Here is a 16,600-nt window from a genome sequence, read left to right as displayed (position 1 = left end):
GGCAACGGGGAGCTGTATAGGATACAATGACTTGTCCGGCACGGCATTACCCGGATGTCCATGGCAACGAACAAGCTCATTGGTTTGTAGCAAATCGCGTAATACGGAGAACAAATGAGATTACGCGAGAGAGGCGGGACTATAAATTCGGTTCGGCGCTTGGCTCCGTAGCAGTGGCGGTTGTTTCAATATGGCGGATGTGGTCGTGAGCGGAGGCTGCGCCGCAGGCATTTCCTGGGTTCACGATAGTATCCTTTTCCAGAGATAAACAACAAGAGCAACTTCAGTAAAAATGATCATAATTAATTAGTAGCACCGCGTCTGCATATTTTATGTGAATGACAAATAGAGTGACTTAGGAGGACAAAGCATTTTTTGCTATAGAACTAGCCAGAACGAGTGGCTGACGTAAACTTCTCATCCCACCTGCTGTGTCTGTACGTCTTCTGTTTCAGTACTTGGTTCTTGAAAATAAACTTCTTGTGTATTTACTTTTCTTTAGTTAAATGCGAGCTTTTATAGTGTTTTTAAGGCCTAATGAACTTCTTTTTTCACGTCTCTAGTAAACCATCAGATCAGGTATAATTACGTAACAGTAGTAGTACCTGGTTTACTACTACTACTGCTGGCAAGTTTTGCACAGCTACACAGTGTTTTTCCTTAACAGTGTGCAGAATCCAGCGATCATCAGCCCTTGGTGCTTGTGTCTGGTAAGATTTACCATAGTACACCCTCACATTCTTAGCAGAACGTGCTTAATTCTTCGTTTGAAATTCCCTGCTGAGGCACATTCCCTTGTTGAACCCTTGATTATTTCTTATAGGAAAATAACAGCTGGACACCTTCTGGAACTTCTTACATAGTGCTGTGAGATCAGTCCTGTGAAATGTTGTCATGTTTGGCTCTTGATTTATGTATGTGAATATATACACCCTCACCTCATGGGGTAATTCATTCATGAAATCCCTCTGTTTCTCAAATTCCTCTTCTCAGGGGACCAACATAATATTATTTCTTATGGAAAGAATATAATTGGTCCGCAGAAGAAACAAATGTGGTATAAATCCAAAATGTATTTTTACTCATGATAGTAACACCAGCATATTTTATATTTTTTCCCTACACAAATATTATTTTTCACTTATTTTTTTCTTTAATGTATTCATTTATTCATTATCAATAATTGCTTGTCCAGTGCTGGGTTGCAGTGGTCTGGAGTCTATGTTGCTGTCATAGAGTGTGAGACAAGGTACATGGCACACTGGTTGAAGGGGGATGAGAGATAAAGTGGGAGGACAGATCTGTTGATGGCCTTCTAGGCTGTAACTAGAGTCTAAAAATTGATTCATGGGGCTACAGGAAACCAGTAAAGGGGGATGAGGAAGGAACGTGGATGTTTTCCAGGTCAACCAACTCCTGCAGCAGTATTCTGCTTCAGCTGTAGTGGTTTGATTGCAGAGGCTGGAAGACCAGAGAGGAGAGTTGCAGTTTAAGTGGGATGTGACCATGGCCTGGACTAGAAACTGCAAGAGGTGTTTTTATTAATAATAATAATAATAATAATAATAATAATAATAATATTATTTTTTGAACATAAAGCCAGATTATGTGGATATTGTGTGGTATCTGGAGGACTGGGTTGTGATATCAATATGTTGATAGAAGCAGCTTTGTCAGTTATTACTCCGTCTTTTATCCGATGAAGCAGGTGAAATGAGCAAATTCTCCAGTTTGAGAGTTTCCAACAGGAGAACAGGCCAGCTGGGAAGTGAAAGATCTCTGATTTGCAGAAACAGTTGTAGATGGCAATCAGACATCCAAGCAGACGTACCTGAAAGGCAAGCAGTGGTACTAGAGGATATGTTTGTAGCTTCGGGGGGAAATGGGAGAAGAGTTGGGTATCGTTGGGTTAGGCATAGTTGTTTCATAATCTGTGAGAGGCAATGCTAGAGTGAAGGGAAGAGATGTGGATGGAGAATGACAGGGGGCCCAGTACTGAGTCCTGTTAAACACTAGTGTAGAGAGGCTGTTGAGAGGAGAGGGAGCCCTGCCAGACTGCCTGGTAAGATCTACCTGACTGGTAGGACTTGAACCATTTCAGTGCCATCATTTGAAACCAGGCTGTCCAAGAGAGGATAGTAGAGTCCAATGGTGGACAGTGTCAGATACTGCAGATGCCTTGAGGAGAATGAGGATCAAGGAAAGGAAATTTGCTTTAGCCAAGAGTAGAACATCTGATATTGCAAGGAGGACAGTATTGATGGAATGGCCAGTTTTAATAGACTGATAGGTGTGAAGGAGATCTTTCTGGGTAAGGAATACAGATGGTTGGTGGCTGCGTGTTAGTTGTTGACAGAAAAAGGAGCAGAAAGGTTGGCTTGTAATTCTAGACTGAGTTTGGGTCCAGAGGGGGGCTTCTTCAAAAGCTAAGGTCAGGTGAGGTCAATTTTGAAGGCTGATGGGAAGCAACTTGAAGACAGTGAAGATTAAATGATGGGGGAGAAAAGTAAGTTGCAGCGAAATAGCCTGGAGAGGTTCAGTGATCAAGAAAGCACTTTATGGATCTGTATGAGAGCAAGAAGTTGCAGATTTCACATTATGGTAGGGGCTGAAATTTGGTGAACCAAGTTTTACTGGGAAATCCAACATGATTGGGGTAGGTAGACTGAACTTGTCCATGATAGACTTGACTCTGTCTGAAGAGTGAGGCAAAAATATCAGCTGTGAAAGAGGAGGAGGGTTGAAAAAGTGTATGGATTGCTGACTGCAGACGAGTTTCTTATGGAAGAAGGTAGCTTTTGCTGAGGGAACAACACTGTGAAGGGGTACAGGGAGTTCCTTATAAACTGCTAAATAACTGACTTCTGCACTTGATTTCTGCTATTGCCATTCAGCAGCACAGAGTTGGTTCAGAGGAAAATTGGTTTGGGGTTTTTGGATGGCCTGGGATTGCATTATTTTCTGTTTTAAAATGGAAAAAACAGGTTTTTAGTCCCAGTTGTCATCTTAAGTTGTAGGCTCAGTGTTTGTTTTTGTATTCCATGGTAACAGTTTTTTGTAGAATAAGATCCCATTGTGCGAGGGCTCATGTATATGCTATATGAAGAAAGGTTTACGTTTACGTTGTTCAGATTAATCTTTTAAACTGTTGTAAAATGTCAGTCATGTTTTTTTGTTTCCTTTTTTGTATGTAATCACAGGTTTGAGCAAAGAAGAGAACTTGAACATGGTTATGAGAAATGTGTCAAGATGTAGTGGTGAGACTGGAGAAGGGGGGTATGGTGGCAAGGGGGGTGCAAAAGCTGCAGCTAGGCCTGAGGGTGGGGCAAAGAAGAAGCTTGCTAAGTGCCCTACCCACCATTCCAAGGCTTCTCTGAACATGAGCCCTTGTCCACCTGCTTCTACTACCACTACGGTTGGGTCTCTTGCCGACCACATGGCTTTCTTTACCGTTGAGCAGGTGGGTCTGTCATTCACACATTCACTTTTTGGGGGTGAACACCACATTGCATACAGTGCTGTAAATACTTCTTAATGTGAGTGAGGTATGGCACAGAGTATCTTTACCTCTTATGATTTCAATAATTTTCAGTACTTTGTTTTGTTGGTTTCCCTACCCTGTCTTTGTATTCACAGGATGGTTGTCTTTGTTTTAATTGGTACTGACAATCTCTTCAGGTACAGTGGTAAGAAAAAGTGTGTGAACCTTTTGGAATTAGTTTTCCCGCATTAATTGGTCATAAAGTTTCATGTCGTCTTCAAAATCACATGTATAGACAAACACAATGTGCTTAAGTTAACACACAATTCTTTCATGGCTTCACTGAACACATCCTGTTAAAAATTATAATTTTAGATTCTTTTCTTTGAAATGACTTCCAATGAACTCTGTGTTATCAGCCCACACACCTTATTCACTAGGGTGACTTACACCTTGGTGTAGGCTGGCTACACAACTTTACAATGGGTCATTCATTCCTACATCAGTGGAACACAGTGTTCCCCTGACGTTAGGCTGAGGAACTCTTCCTAACATTCACAGTGCTGTGGGAAAAGGTAAGTGAACACTTGGATTTAGTAGCTAGTTTATCCTCCTTCAACAGCAATAACCTCAACCAAGCATTTCTGGTAGCTGCGGATTAGACCTGCACACCATTTAGGAGGAATTTTGGACCAGTCTTTACAGAACTGCTTCAGCTCAGCCATATTCTTAGGATGTCTGGTGTGAACAGCTCTCTTGAGATCATTCCACAGCATCTCTATGGGGTTAAGGTCTGGACTCTGCCTAGGCCACTTACAAAAAAAAAAAAAAAAAAGAAAATTCCACCTTTTGGAGAAGCCATTCTGTAGTGGGATCATTGTCCTGCTGCATCACCCAACTTCTACTCAGCCTCAGCTGGCACACAGCCACCCTGATATTATCCTGTAGGATATGTTGATAAACTTGGTAAAAATGAATTCCCTCAATGATGCCAAGTGGTCCAGGCTCAAAGCAGCCCCAAATCATGATGCTCCCTCTACTGTACTTAACCACTGGGATGATGTTTTCATGTTGGTATGTGGTGCCCTTTTTATGCCATACATAGTGATGCATCTTCTTACCAAAAAAAACTCAGCCTTAGTTTCATCAGGCCACAAAACATTTTCCCAGTAGCACTGTGGACTGTCAAGGCAGTCTTTGGCAAACGTCAGGCATGCAGTAATGTTTTCTTGGAAGGCAGCAGCTTTCTTCGTGGTGTCCTGCCATGGGTGCCATTCCTGTTCAATTTTTTCTGTAGAGTACACTGATGAAAAGAGATGTTAATCAGTTTCAATGATTTATTCAAGTCTTTAGCTTTCACTCTAGGGTTCTGTTTTACCTCATTGAAAATTGTGCGATGTGCCCTCTGAGTCATCTTGGCTGGATGGCCACTTCCTAGGGACAGTAGCCACAGTACTAAATTGTCTCCATTTATAGACAACGTGTCTAACAGTAGACAGATGAATATCTAAGCTCTTTGAGAATTTTGTAACCCTTCCCATCTTTATGCAATGCAACAATTCTTCATAGCAGGTCTTCTGAGAGCTTTTTTTGCAAGGCATGGTTCACTTTAACAGATGCTTTTTGTGAGTAGCGAACTCGAAATGTTTGAGTGCTTTAAGTCAAGTAGCTCTAAACCACACTTCCAATCTCATTTCAATAACTGGACACCAGGTTTGCCGATTTCCGGCTCTGATTAGCTTTTGTTGAAATCATTAACCTAGGGTTTCACATACTTTTTCCAACCTATGCTGTGAATATTTGAATATCTTCAATATTTACACAATACAATAACTCTATTAGTTAAAACAGATTTACTGTAACTTTAAGCATCAAACCAGATTTTTAGACAAATTTATACATGAATGCAGTATTCAAGGGGTTCACATACTTTTTCCCTTGCCACTGTAAATGTTTTATTGAATATACAGTATGACCAGTAGTAGAATATCTGGTTGCATTGCTGTTTTAAATTATGGGTCCCTGATTTTTTGATGCAGCCAGTACTTGAGGGAGCCCAAGTCAAGAGCCATGCATCTCTGAAGGACCTCTGCCCGGAAGATAAGCGCCGCATTGCAAACCTCATTCAAGAGTTGGCTAGGTAAGAGCTTGAGCTGTGAGAAGGAAACCAGTGAGACGAATAAGATTTAATACAGTAACATTTTCTCACGTTCTGTTTTTTGGATGTTGCGTGGTTGGCATGCTTTCAGTGGTGATTGATGGAGTTCAGAAATTTTAGTGTTCGTGTTGACACGCTTGATGTCTCACCCTTGAGGGTGAACGAGGAGAAGGATGAGACATCGCAGAGGCTTCGGGATGAGCAAGAGTCTTTTGAGAGGAAGATCCAGCAGTTGGAGGAGCAGAATCGGCTTATCGTTCAGGAACGAGAAAGTATCCTTTAATGTCTGAAGTCCTCTTAAATATTGAGTACTTTTTCCCTCATTTAGTTTATCTGCTGTGCCACTGAACAATGTGAAAGTACAATGCTGAATGTTGTGGTATTCTATCATTGTCAAAGTTGGGTTAGCAGACTTAAATGATCACAAAGAACGTCTTTTATTTAACAAAATGTCAAATTCAGTAGCCTGCTGTGGGGGGGAAAAGTACACCTTAGCCTTCAATGGCTCAGGTTGCCACCTTTAACAGAAACCACTTCTCATAGGTATTTCTTATAAGTGGCAGTCTCCTCGTTGAGTCAAATTTTTGCCCACTCCTCCTTATGATGTTTGACTTTCTTATGTATTGCCTGATTCAAGTCCCTTCACAGCATTTTGATGGGGTGAAGATGTGGACTTTGATTTGGCTATTCCATATCTCTCCATTTCTTTTTTACATATGTTTACATTTCTTTATTTAGCAGACACTTTTTTCCAGAGCGACTTCCAATGAACTCTATGTAGTGTTATCAGCCCACATACATTATTCACCAAGGTGACTTGTGCTGCTATATACACTACTTACAGGGGATCACTCATCCATGCAGCAGTGGAACACACACACACACACTCTTACTCATACACTATGGGTGAACCTGAACAGCATATCTTTGGACTGCTTATTAATTTAGCTAATGCTTTTTTCCAATGTGACTTAGTGTTATGGTTGCAATTTACAATAGATGACTTATTTTACTCATTTATATAGCTGTGGTAATTTTACTGAATCAATTTAAGGATAATTACCTTGTTCAAGGGTACTACAGCTGTAGGTGGGTATTAAAACTGCCACCTTTTTGTTCAGACAGCAGCTCTAACCACTATACTTCCAGGTGTCCCCATTTATTATTTTTCAGTCATTCTTCTGTAGAATGTTTTGGGTCATGCTCTTGCTTCAAGTTCCAGTTATGGTTCAGCTTTGGACAGTTGGTGTCATGTTCTCAAGTACTCTCTGGTACAATGTGGAATTCATAGTTAACTCGGATGGGAAGCTGCCCAGGCCTGAAAAGCAGCCCAAAACCGTAATGCTGCTGCCACCATGCTTTGCAGTTGCTCAGAGCGCCATCTATTGAGTTTTGAAGCATTTGGCTGAATCTAAGAAGAAAATACACTTCAAAATTTGTCCTGTTGCTTTTGTCAGCAGTCACATCATTAATAAATACAGGGAAACCAGTTCCACTGACAGCCCTACATGCATGTATACACAAAGTTTGTAAGGTAAATGTAACATGGAGGGGGTGAGGGGCTCATCAGTTCTATATGCATCTGCTTGTGTAACGTGCACCAGCAAAAGTGATATTGGACAAACTGTGCACTGGGTGTCTGTATTGGTATCACTCAGTGAAATACCTTTTTGTTTACTGTATCCCTCTGGATAAAAGTGTCTGCTACATAAATACATGTAAATATCAGCAACCCAGAAAGCTCTGTGGGGTGAGCAGTTTCTGCACTCACCTAGGTATTCTAAGTCCCCAGGAGAGATCTTTATGATGGAGTATGCATAAGAAAGCACAGTAAAGAACCAGAACAGGGTACTGGTGGCTTTTTCAGCCCCTGAATCAGTTTCTTTTAAACCCACACCTCACATGAAATTCACCAATACTCTATACAAGTGTAATAGTCATAATTATGACATTTTTTTAAAATGTTTTATGTTACCAGAAATCACAGGCAACTACCCACCCCCTCTAAGCTAGAGGAATTTCATAGAGATAGAAGATGACAGAGAGGCAGTACTTTACTGACTGCTCTAAACTGACAGATGTAGAAGCCATAGGATCAACTGTAACTTCTTCCCTCTTTTCAAATTAAAAAAAGCAACCCTTCCTGTTTTCAGTTACTATTGGCGCATGATTTCAATTAGTTCGCAAGCTCTTTATGAAAACATATATACTCAGTACTTCTTAAAAAAGCTTTATAGTGAACTTTGTTACTGAATGTTCATATTTCAGGGACCTACTTTGATTGCTAAATTGCTTGTTATAGTGTCTTGTTCTCATTTAACCTGTTGGGGACAGTGCTTACCAAGGAAATGATCAACACCAAGCTGACATGGGCTGAGTTTTCAGGGGAATCTCCTCTGTCACTTTTGTGACTAAGAATTCCAGGGGAAGGTAATAGGTTACAGTATCATTATATTGGTTCTCTCTTAATAGCTTTTCTAGATGTCCAGTTCCACTGTATCATAAGTGGTTCTTTAAGCCCCAACAGCTGGTTCCACCTTCCATATTGATCCTCACCCAATTTCATCTGACATTTTGGCTGAGAACAGGCTCTCTGAGCCTCAAACCAGAAGCCTTATCTTTCCTTTCAAACGGTGCAGTGCAGAATTATTTTAGTCCTCCTTTTTCCTCAGCTTAGTTGCACATATTGCAAAGATTATACAGATACATATGTGTGGCCTTAACACCATTTTGTAGACCTACAGCAGCAGTATCGTGAGTGCCAGGAACTTCTTGGGCTGTACCAGCAGTACCTCACGCAGCAGCAGGAAAAGTTGAACGAGTCCATTGCCCAGCTCCAGCACTCTGGTTCTAAACAAAAGGTAAACCTTTATCTCTGTAGACTCTACTGTGTTTATGTCCTTTAGTTTCCATATTAGTCTGCTTATCTAATTCAGTAGCTTCTTCACATACTTGGGGCTAGAAGTCTTAATTTTTGTTTGTAGCTCTCGGTTATTCAGTCAAAATTCATTTAAAGTTATTAGGTACATTTTGCATGACATCATGTAAAGTTATTTTTTGTAAGATACAAATTTCTTTCTGGTTTTTAAAATTTTTTTTTTTTTTTTGCCACACTGCAAATGATTCAGAAAATTGGTAATGTTACCCAAAAATAATATAGATTTAAAATGAACAGCATTAGTAAAGATAACATTAATAAAATTAACAATTTGGTTACCCATCTCCTATAATTTCATAGTTATAACATCTCACAATATTCAGAGAGCATTGTCACCCAGTCTTATTTTAAGATGTGCTTAGATGACAAATGTAACACGTTATCTAGTTAATTTTTCAAGTAACAATTAGATTGGGGGAAATGGTGACCCTGGGATGGATGTAACATTTAAAAAAAAAAAGAAAAATCAATGAGTGATTAAGCTTATGACTGAAATTTGCACATTAATTGCCAAGTATGACCTATTGCTCTTAGACTCCTTCCTACCTCACATAACTTAAACATTAGTTGTCGAAGAAGCTGAACGCAGCCTCTTTTTTTTTTTTTTCTTTCTTCAAATGCAGAAGAAACCACTATCCATAAGTGATCTGTTGAGCGTTTATGACAAATATATTGGTTCATGGGATAAGGACACCGACTTAGGATTTCTAGATTCATTGTTCTTTATTTCACTGTGCATGGGTGATTCACAGCTTTTGTGTTTCCCCAAAGTGATGCATAGGGGTGATCATCCCACTTGAAAGTACAGATGCTCCTCTACTTACAATGGTTCGACTTACGATTTTTCAGCATTACGGTGGTACGATGGCAATAGACATTCAGTTAGAATCTGTATTTTTATTTCGATCTGTTCCTGTGGTATGCGCAATACGATACTCTCTCCCCGATGGCACTGAGCCGCAGCATCCACTTAACCACGCTCACAGTCTCTGTAGCGACCACTTGAACAAACGTAAACAACCGTCTAAGTGTTGAACAGCAACATACTGTGTTGAAAGCATTTTTTTGTGTTTTTGCATCCCATCGTGTCTGCTAAACACCCATGTGTGTCTCCTGCTTATGATCGGAAGAAAAAGAGGAAAGAAGTTACTCTGGAGACAACTCAAGAGACTATTCTTTTTCGACTTAAGATTTTTCCACTTAGGGTGGGTTTTTTGGAACATAACCCCATTGTTAGTCAAGGAGCATCTGTATTTACCCATTTATATAGCAGAGTAATTTCTGCTGGAGCAGTTTATGGTTAGTACCTTACTCAAGGGTATTAAGACGAGAGTTGGAATTTAAACCTCTTTGCTTTAAGTGCAAGGCAACAGCTCTAACCAGTATACTGCTTGCTACTGCTCTACATGCTTTGCAGAGAGGTATATGGCAGTGATGTTGTGATCTTTCATTCTTATATCACAAATGAGTTTGCTTACTGATATCAAAATTTGCCTTAGTAGGGTTCATCTTTGTCTCACATGCTGTGCTTGTTGGGTAGACCCTAGAGCCCCATGACCCAGCCTTGGAAATTTTTCTTACAAGAACTTTAAAATATGTTGGCATTGTTGCTTATATTTGTAAAAATGCCATTTGTTCTGGTGTCTTAAAAAAAAATGTGCCACCTAAGATTAATTATCAAAGATAACATTACAGAACAGGTGAACATGTGAGGAATGGGTATATTTCTTATTTTAAAACATGTGCAAGATTGAGATGAGTGTTGTTATTCATGGAGATTCTCCTTGGTGTCACTGTTTTAAATTTAACTGATTCTGCAGGTCACCAACAGTGAAGATGGTTGTGCAAGGCCATGGGCGCAAGATTCAGATGGCTCTTATCTGGGCCTCAACCCATATGAAGGAGCATGTTCAAGCTTTCCAAGCAAGCAGTCCTGGACTACCGATCCTAGTCATCTGTCCTCGTGTAGTAAGCAGAGCACTGGACAGTCTGAGGGACAGATTCAGAAGAATGGCCCTCTGGAAGAGGGGGCCAAATTCCAATCAGGATCCTCTGTCAAGGGGTGCTTTGTCAACAGGGTTCCCAGTTGCTTGGGAGCCTTGGAGCCATGCAACTCTCATCACTCCCATTATGTTGAGAACTCCAAAGATGACACAACCACAGGGTTAAAAAATTGTTGTTCATCATGGGCAGAAGACGAAAAATGCCGCAGTGTACGTGAGGAGTCTGTTAAAGGCAAGGTTGTGGCTGCAGCACCATCACTTGCCTTGGAGGACTGGAAAGAGAAAAGGTACCGACTTATGTTGCAGAAAATGGAGCTTGAGGTGGAACGGGCACGGCTACAGACTCACGTGATGCAGCAGAAGGAACATCTTCTTCGACAGAACCGGCAGCCGCATCATTCTCATCTCAAACAGAGCAGGTCTGAGTGCTGGTCTGCTGAATCAGAATATCCTTCAGCATCAAGATTGTGGTACTTTGAGCTGCCTCTAATGCTGTCTGTTGTTTATAGAGGCTACAAATTTTAATTAATCTGATTGGGTATTGAACATTTTAATGGCGTGCTTACATAGTATTTTGTTGCAACATTCTATTTGTGTACCAGGTTCCAAGGAGTAGAAATGGCAGAGTTGGAACACTCTGGCCTTAAACTCCAAAACCAAGAGGCCAGGGACACAAAACAAAAGTAAGGCTTTATACCGTCACATAATTCGAGCCAGTTTATAAATCATGCTGTCACCTTGTCTTCAGATTCAACAGTTTCCTTACACTGCTTGTTAGTTCAGTGAAGCAGTAAAAGCCAGTTGCCTTTTCTAAAACCATTTTGATTGCGGAGAAGGCCTAACCAAGGGTCTTCATGTTTAAAATTGTGAGTAAAGCTTGTGAAAGATTTTTTAGAGGGTTTCCCACTGGCTGAATATCTAGCGTGTTGGATGGGTTGTTTGATCTGTTCCTGTTTTAACTCCTGCTGCTGTCTTTGCACGCTTTAAGCCGACAAGCTGTATAGGCTGATTTCTAAGCTCAGTGAAGAGGACTCTTGGTCTGACAGGTTATTATAGTTGTTGTCATGTAGTTGATTAACACTCTCTTCTGCCCTAATTGTTAGCAATTCAATGTTTAAAATGAATTTTTTGCCTCCAGAAATGCTGTCTTCACAGAGAGCTTTTGGGTAATTCAGAGCTCGCCAATCTGTGCGCTGCCTGCTTGTTTTTATTTTGAACTATTAGATGGGGATGAGAGCAGAGAATTAGCATGATGCTTATTCAGCCTGGTTGGTTTGCTTGGTCTTAAAACCGCTCTTTACAGTGTCAGTGCTTCTTTGTGGGGTGCCAAGCACTGTAATGGGCATACTTGAAGACTTAACCTGCCAGAAAGATCACTTTGATTCCAAAATGTTTGAAGAAATTTTGATGCTAATGAAATGTATATTAAAATTTTGTGATATTTACATTTGGGATTGGCAAGATGGTGGTAGAGTTTTTATTCTATTATGTCAGTACTTAATCGTAGCAGTGAATGTTGTGAAAATATTTTATGCTGCTTTGGTGTAGTGTGTGTATATAACAGGAAAAAGTGAACAAATACTGGGATTGGGTTTTGCATATGATCTTGTATGTGATAATTTAACAACAGACTTTGCTTTGTGTGTTTTTGCAGCACTTCGAGCAGTCAGATGAATGTCAGAGCACTGCCTGCTGAACTGGAAGATGTTACTGGCAGCACAGTGCAGCCAATCACCGAAAAGCTGCAAAATAATGACGCTAGTGCATCATGTGCTTCTAACAAGTCTGTGTTTTTAAGTGGTAAGTTTATTTTTCAAAAAAAGTGTGTGCTATGTTGTTACAGGTGTTTGTATTACATCCAGCACTAGGTTTGCATGGATCATTTGACACCCTCAAGATGAGTGCAAGTGCACATGCTACATGAGCAAATTCATAATAGAGATAAAACAGAGGGGCAAGTGACATAGTAAAGGTCATTTGTTTAATTAAAATTAGAACATAGTTATTCTAAAATTATGTATGCATGTTGAGAGTCTCTTCTATGAGCATAAATCAGTAAGCACAGTAAGACATTTGCTAATGTAAATATTGATGTTGTCTCTAGGGAACATGATGGTTACCTATAATAAGCACTGGAGTAAAAATAGCACTGTTTGGGAACCCAGCCAAAGTTCAGAAAAGTTCTCCTCTGAAACACTGCCCTGAAGACTGTATTTCTGTTGTTCTGAAGTTTAATGTAACAAAATTAAATGTGAATTATTGGATCTTCAGATGGGATTCCCTCCTCCAGTCAAGATGCTGGCACTTGTCCTCTGGGATCCCAAACCAAGCACAGGCCTGAAGTTGTCCAAATTCTGCCCCATGAGCCCAGGACCTCCCCTGCCCAGTAAGTACACATTAGTTCATAGAAGTAGTCTTGTTTTTTTTTTCTTCTCCACTGATGTTAAGGTACTAATTGGAGCTCCAGACACAATAATGATGCTGGTGTGGTTCTCCCTCAGCATTTTGTTTTTTTTGAACCCAGTTTGACCTCAGATTAGATTGTGGTAATTTTGTTGAGCAGAGTAATTGCTGGATTCCTTCCTATGCCTGAAGCAAACATTTCAGTTGACAAGTTGTAAGTCTTTTTTTAGCTAACACAGGCTGGATGTAATTATGTATTTGTGTATACAGCTACACATTTTAAGAATTTTTAGAACATAGCTTTAACTTATTCTGGACTCCTCAAAGTATAAGATCTTTGGTTAAGTAAATCTTTCCAGTGATATTTTTTTACTGATACACTGTCAGTGTTTTACATCAAAGCTGTTGGGTACTCACTGACAACTTGAAATCAGAAGGAAACGAAGGAAATTTATTTCCCATTCCTTGTTGTTAGTTTAAGAGTAAAGGTGTTCTCTCTGACATCAAATTTTCTGTAGTTATGTTTTTTCTAGTTTACTGTGCTACATCAGATTTTTGTAGTTTTCTTCAATGAATATTAGTGTATTAAATTCATTCAGGTATTAAGTTTCTAGTAGGATTTATTTTATTTTAAAATCCAGCTTCTCAGTATGAAAGTTGGACACCTATAATGTCACAAAGAGAATTGGTTTAAAATCTATTAACATTACATGGATATGACACTGCATTTATACTCAGCTGACAAACACAACTGGACCAGAAGTACCAGCGAAACTGCAATTAATAAATAATTTCTAATGTAGATTTGATTAATCGCCACTTAGGTTCAGTAAAAACTCAGATACGGCTTGCTTGGTCTTATTGGTAATGCCAGATCATTGCAGTGCAGTCATACATTCCTTCGCTGAAACATTCACACACTATAGGTGATTGAGTCACCCGTTCACTTGCAGCACACGTCTGTGGCCTGGGTGGAAACAATAAAAGACAACATACTGAATCCATTATTAAAAATACTGGGATGTGTAGTGGTCACAAGCCTGTCCACAGGGTGTGAGGCCGGATATTAAACATACTGTAGGTCGTGTTGTCTCACCAATTCACCCAAAGCATGTCTTTGGACTGTTGGAGGAAACCCACTTGAACATGAAAAAACCCGCAGACTGAGACTGATTCTAACTTGTTGAAACCCACAGCAGAGAAGCTCAAGTGCGCTGATCAGTTTAATTCTCTTATACATCTTACTGTAGAGTTCTGCGCTGCCTGAGAAATGGTTATAAGCCTTGGGCTGAGATTTATCATTTAATGCTATTTTTAGAAAAATTGTGTAAAAATAGTAACTTAGTGGTAATATGCTGTTCAGATGCTTGACTAATGTGCTCAGTTTCATTTTAATACTATTCAATGTACTTCAAATTGTTAAATTCTAATGCTGTGGTTTGTGTTTTCAGTTTGTCGGGTATGTGTATCTTTTTTAATCCTGTTCCCCAATATGCTGGCAAATCCGCAGTACTAGAACTGAACAGTATTCATAGACATGTCCCTCAAGTAAAAACCCTACTTGGCATGCAGTTTTTTTTCTCTCAAATTTAAAATAGCATTATTTCTATGGCAAACTCCATTTATGAATTATATGCAGCTGCAGTTAATGTAGTGGGAGTTTATTATAAATTTAAAAAATTACTATGGAAAAATACCTACTCTACAAAGATAACACCTGCCAGTCTCCTTAAATGTTACTGACCCATTAGCAACTTCAGTGTTTCACCCATGTATACTGCTGTTGCTTTTTTGTATTTATTACCAGGGTATTAAATATTTTTTTCCACAAAAATTTGCAGCCTGGACTCCTCTGTAACTGATCTGCTGGAGGTCCTAAGTCCAGCCCCTGGATGGAACCAAAGCAGATGCTTCATGCTGCAGCATCCTATGCAGCAGTTCCACAGTGTTCATGATGTCCACAGAGATCCCCTCCAAACTCAGTTCATTCCTCAGGTGTCTTTTCAACCTCCATCGTGCACAATTCAAGACTCTGAAGAGAGGCAGATTCTAGAAGAAATCTTCTTCATTTGTTGAGAGATGATCACTCCTCTTTTCTCTTGTGGAGTTGGCAGAATGGAACCCAGATGCTAAAGTACTGAGCTTCACAAGCACAGGTCAAAAATGACTTAAACATTATGCTGATTTGCTTAAGTTTTAGACATATGATGGAGAAAATGGTGCTTATTTAGGAAAAGCAGTGGCTTCAAAGTTAAGGAATCTAAACTTTAGTATTTTCATTTTCATGAAAAAACTGGGTGCCGAAGACACTGAAGATGCTAAGTTTAACAGATTCTACTATTTTGTAGTTGCCTTCAAGTGGTCAAAACATAATCACATAAGTGTTATTTCATTCCTGTTTGTGTCAATGTATATGGTCCTAAACTGGTTTTTAATAATAAAAATTATCAAGTAACAATGAATATTTTTGCTCTTTCCTCTTTTCCATATATTTAAATCATAGAAACCTACACTGATCAGCCAAAACATTAAAACCACCTGCCTAACATTGTGTAGGTCCCACTCATGCTGCCAAAACAGCCTTGACCTGTCGAGGCATGGACTCCACAAGACCTCTGAAGGTGTCCTGAGGTATCTGGCACCAAGACGTTAGCAGCAGATCCTTTAAGTCCTGTAAGTTGGGAGGCGGGGCCTCCGTGGATCAGACTTGTTTTTCCAGCACATCCCCCAGGTGCTCGATCGGACTGAGATCTGGGGAATTTGGAGGCCAAGTCAACACCTTGAACCCTTTGTCATGTTCCTCAATCCATTCCTGAACAATTTTTGCAGTGTGGCAGGGCCACTGCAAAATACTGTTGAATACTGTTGCTATGAAGGGGTGTACTTGGTCTGCAACAATTTTTAAGTAGGTAGTATGTGTCAAAGTAACATCCACATGAATGCCTGAACCCAAGGTTTCCCGGCAGAACGTTGTCCAGAGCATCACGCTGCCTTTTCCAGCTTGCCTTCTTCCCATGGTGCATCCTATTGCCGTCTCATCCCCAGGTAAAAGACGCACACACACACCCAACTGTCCACATGATCTAAAAGAAAACATGATTCATGAGACCAGGCCACCTTCTTCCATTGCTCCATGGTACAGTTCTGACACTCACGTCCACAACGTAGGCACTTTTGGCGTTGGACGGGCCAGCATGGGCACTCTGACCAGTTTGCGGCTACGGAGCCCTATACGCATCAAGTTGCAATGCACTGTGTATTCTGACACCTTTCTACCATGGCCAGCATTAAGGTTTTTAGCAATTTGTGCTACAGTAGCTCTTCTGTGGGATCGGACCAGACAGGCTAGCCTTCACTCCCTACGTGCATCAATGAGCCTTGGGCGCCCATGACCCTATGGCCAGTTCACCAGTTGTCCTTCCTTGGACCACTTTTGGTTGATACTGATCACTGCATACCGGGAACACCCCACAAGACCTGCCGTTTTGGAGATGCTCTGACCCAGTCATCTAGTCATCATAATTTGGCCCTTGTCAAAGTCACTCAGATCCTTACGCTTGCCCATTTTTCCTGCTTTCCAACGCATCAAATTCAAGAGCTGACTGTTCACTTGCTGC

General features: G+C 40.3%; 1 protein-coding gene across 1 annotated transcript; it reads left to right on the top strand.

The window, feature by feature from the left end:
• The first annotated feature begins 26 nt into the window (after positions 1-26).
• kiaa1328 (KIAA1328 ortholog) lies at positions 27-15,397 on the top strand. The gene is given in 12 exon segments (XM_018746829.2): positions 27-43; positions 91-248; positions 675-710; positions 3,201-3,460; positions 5,521-5,621; positions 5,796-5,911; positions 8,376-8,500; positions 10,398-10,999; positions 11,183-11,263; positions 12,235-12,380; positions 12,852-12,966; positions 14,825-15,397. Coding segments are annotated over 12 exon segments (1,992 nt in total). The 3' UTR covers positions 15,060-15,397.
• Positions 15,398-16,600: the final 1,203 nt, after the last annotated feature.

Source organism: Scleropages formosus, chromosome 5, assembly GCF_900964775.1.
Source record: "Scleropages formosus chromosome 5, fSclFor1.1, whole genome shotgun sequence".
NCBI classification, from domain to species: Eukaryota; Metazoa; Chordata; class Actinopteri; order Osteoglossiformes; family Osteoglossidae; genus Scleropages; species Scleropages formosus.
The sequence above is the reverse complement of the archived record's forward strand: the minus strand, read 5'-3'. Positions and strand labels throughout refer to the sequence as shown.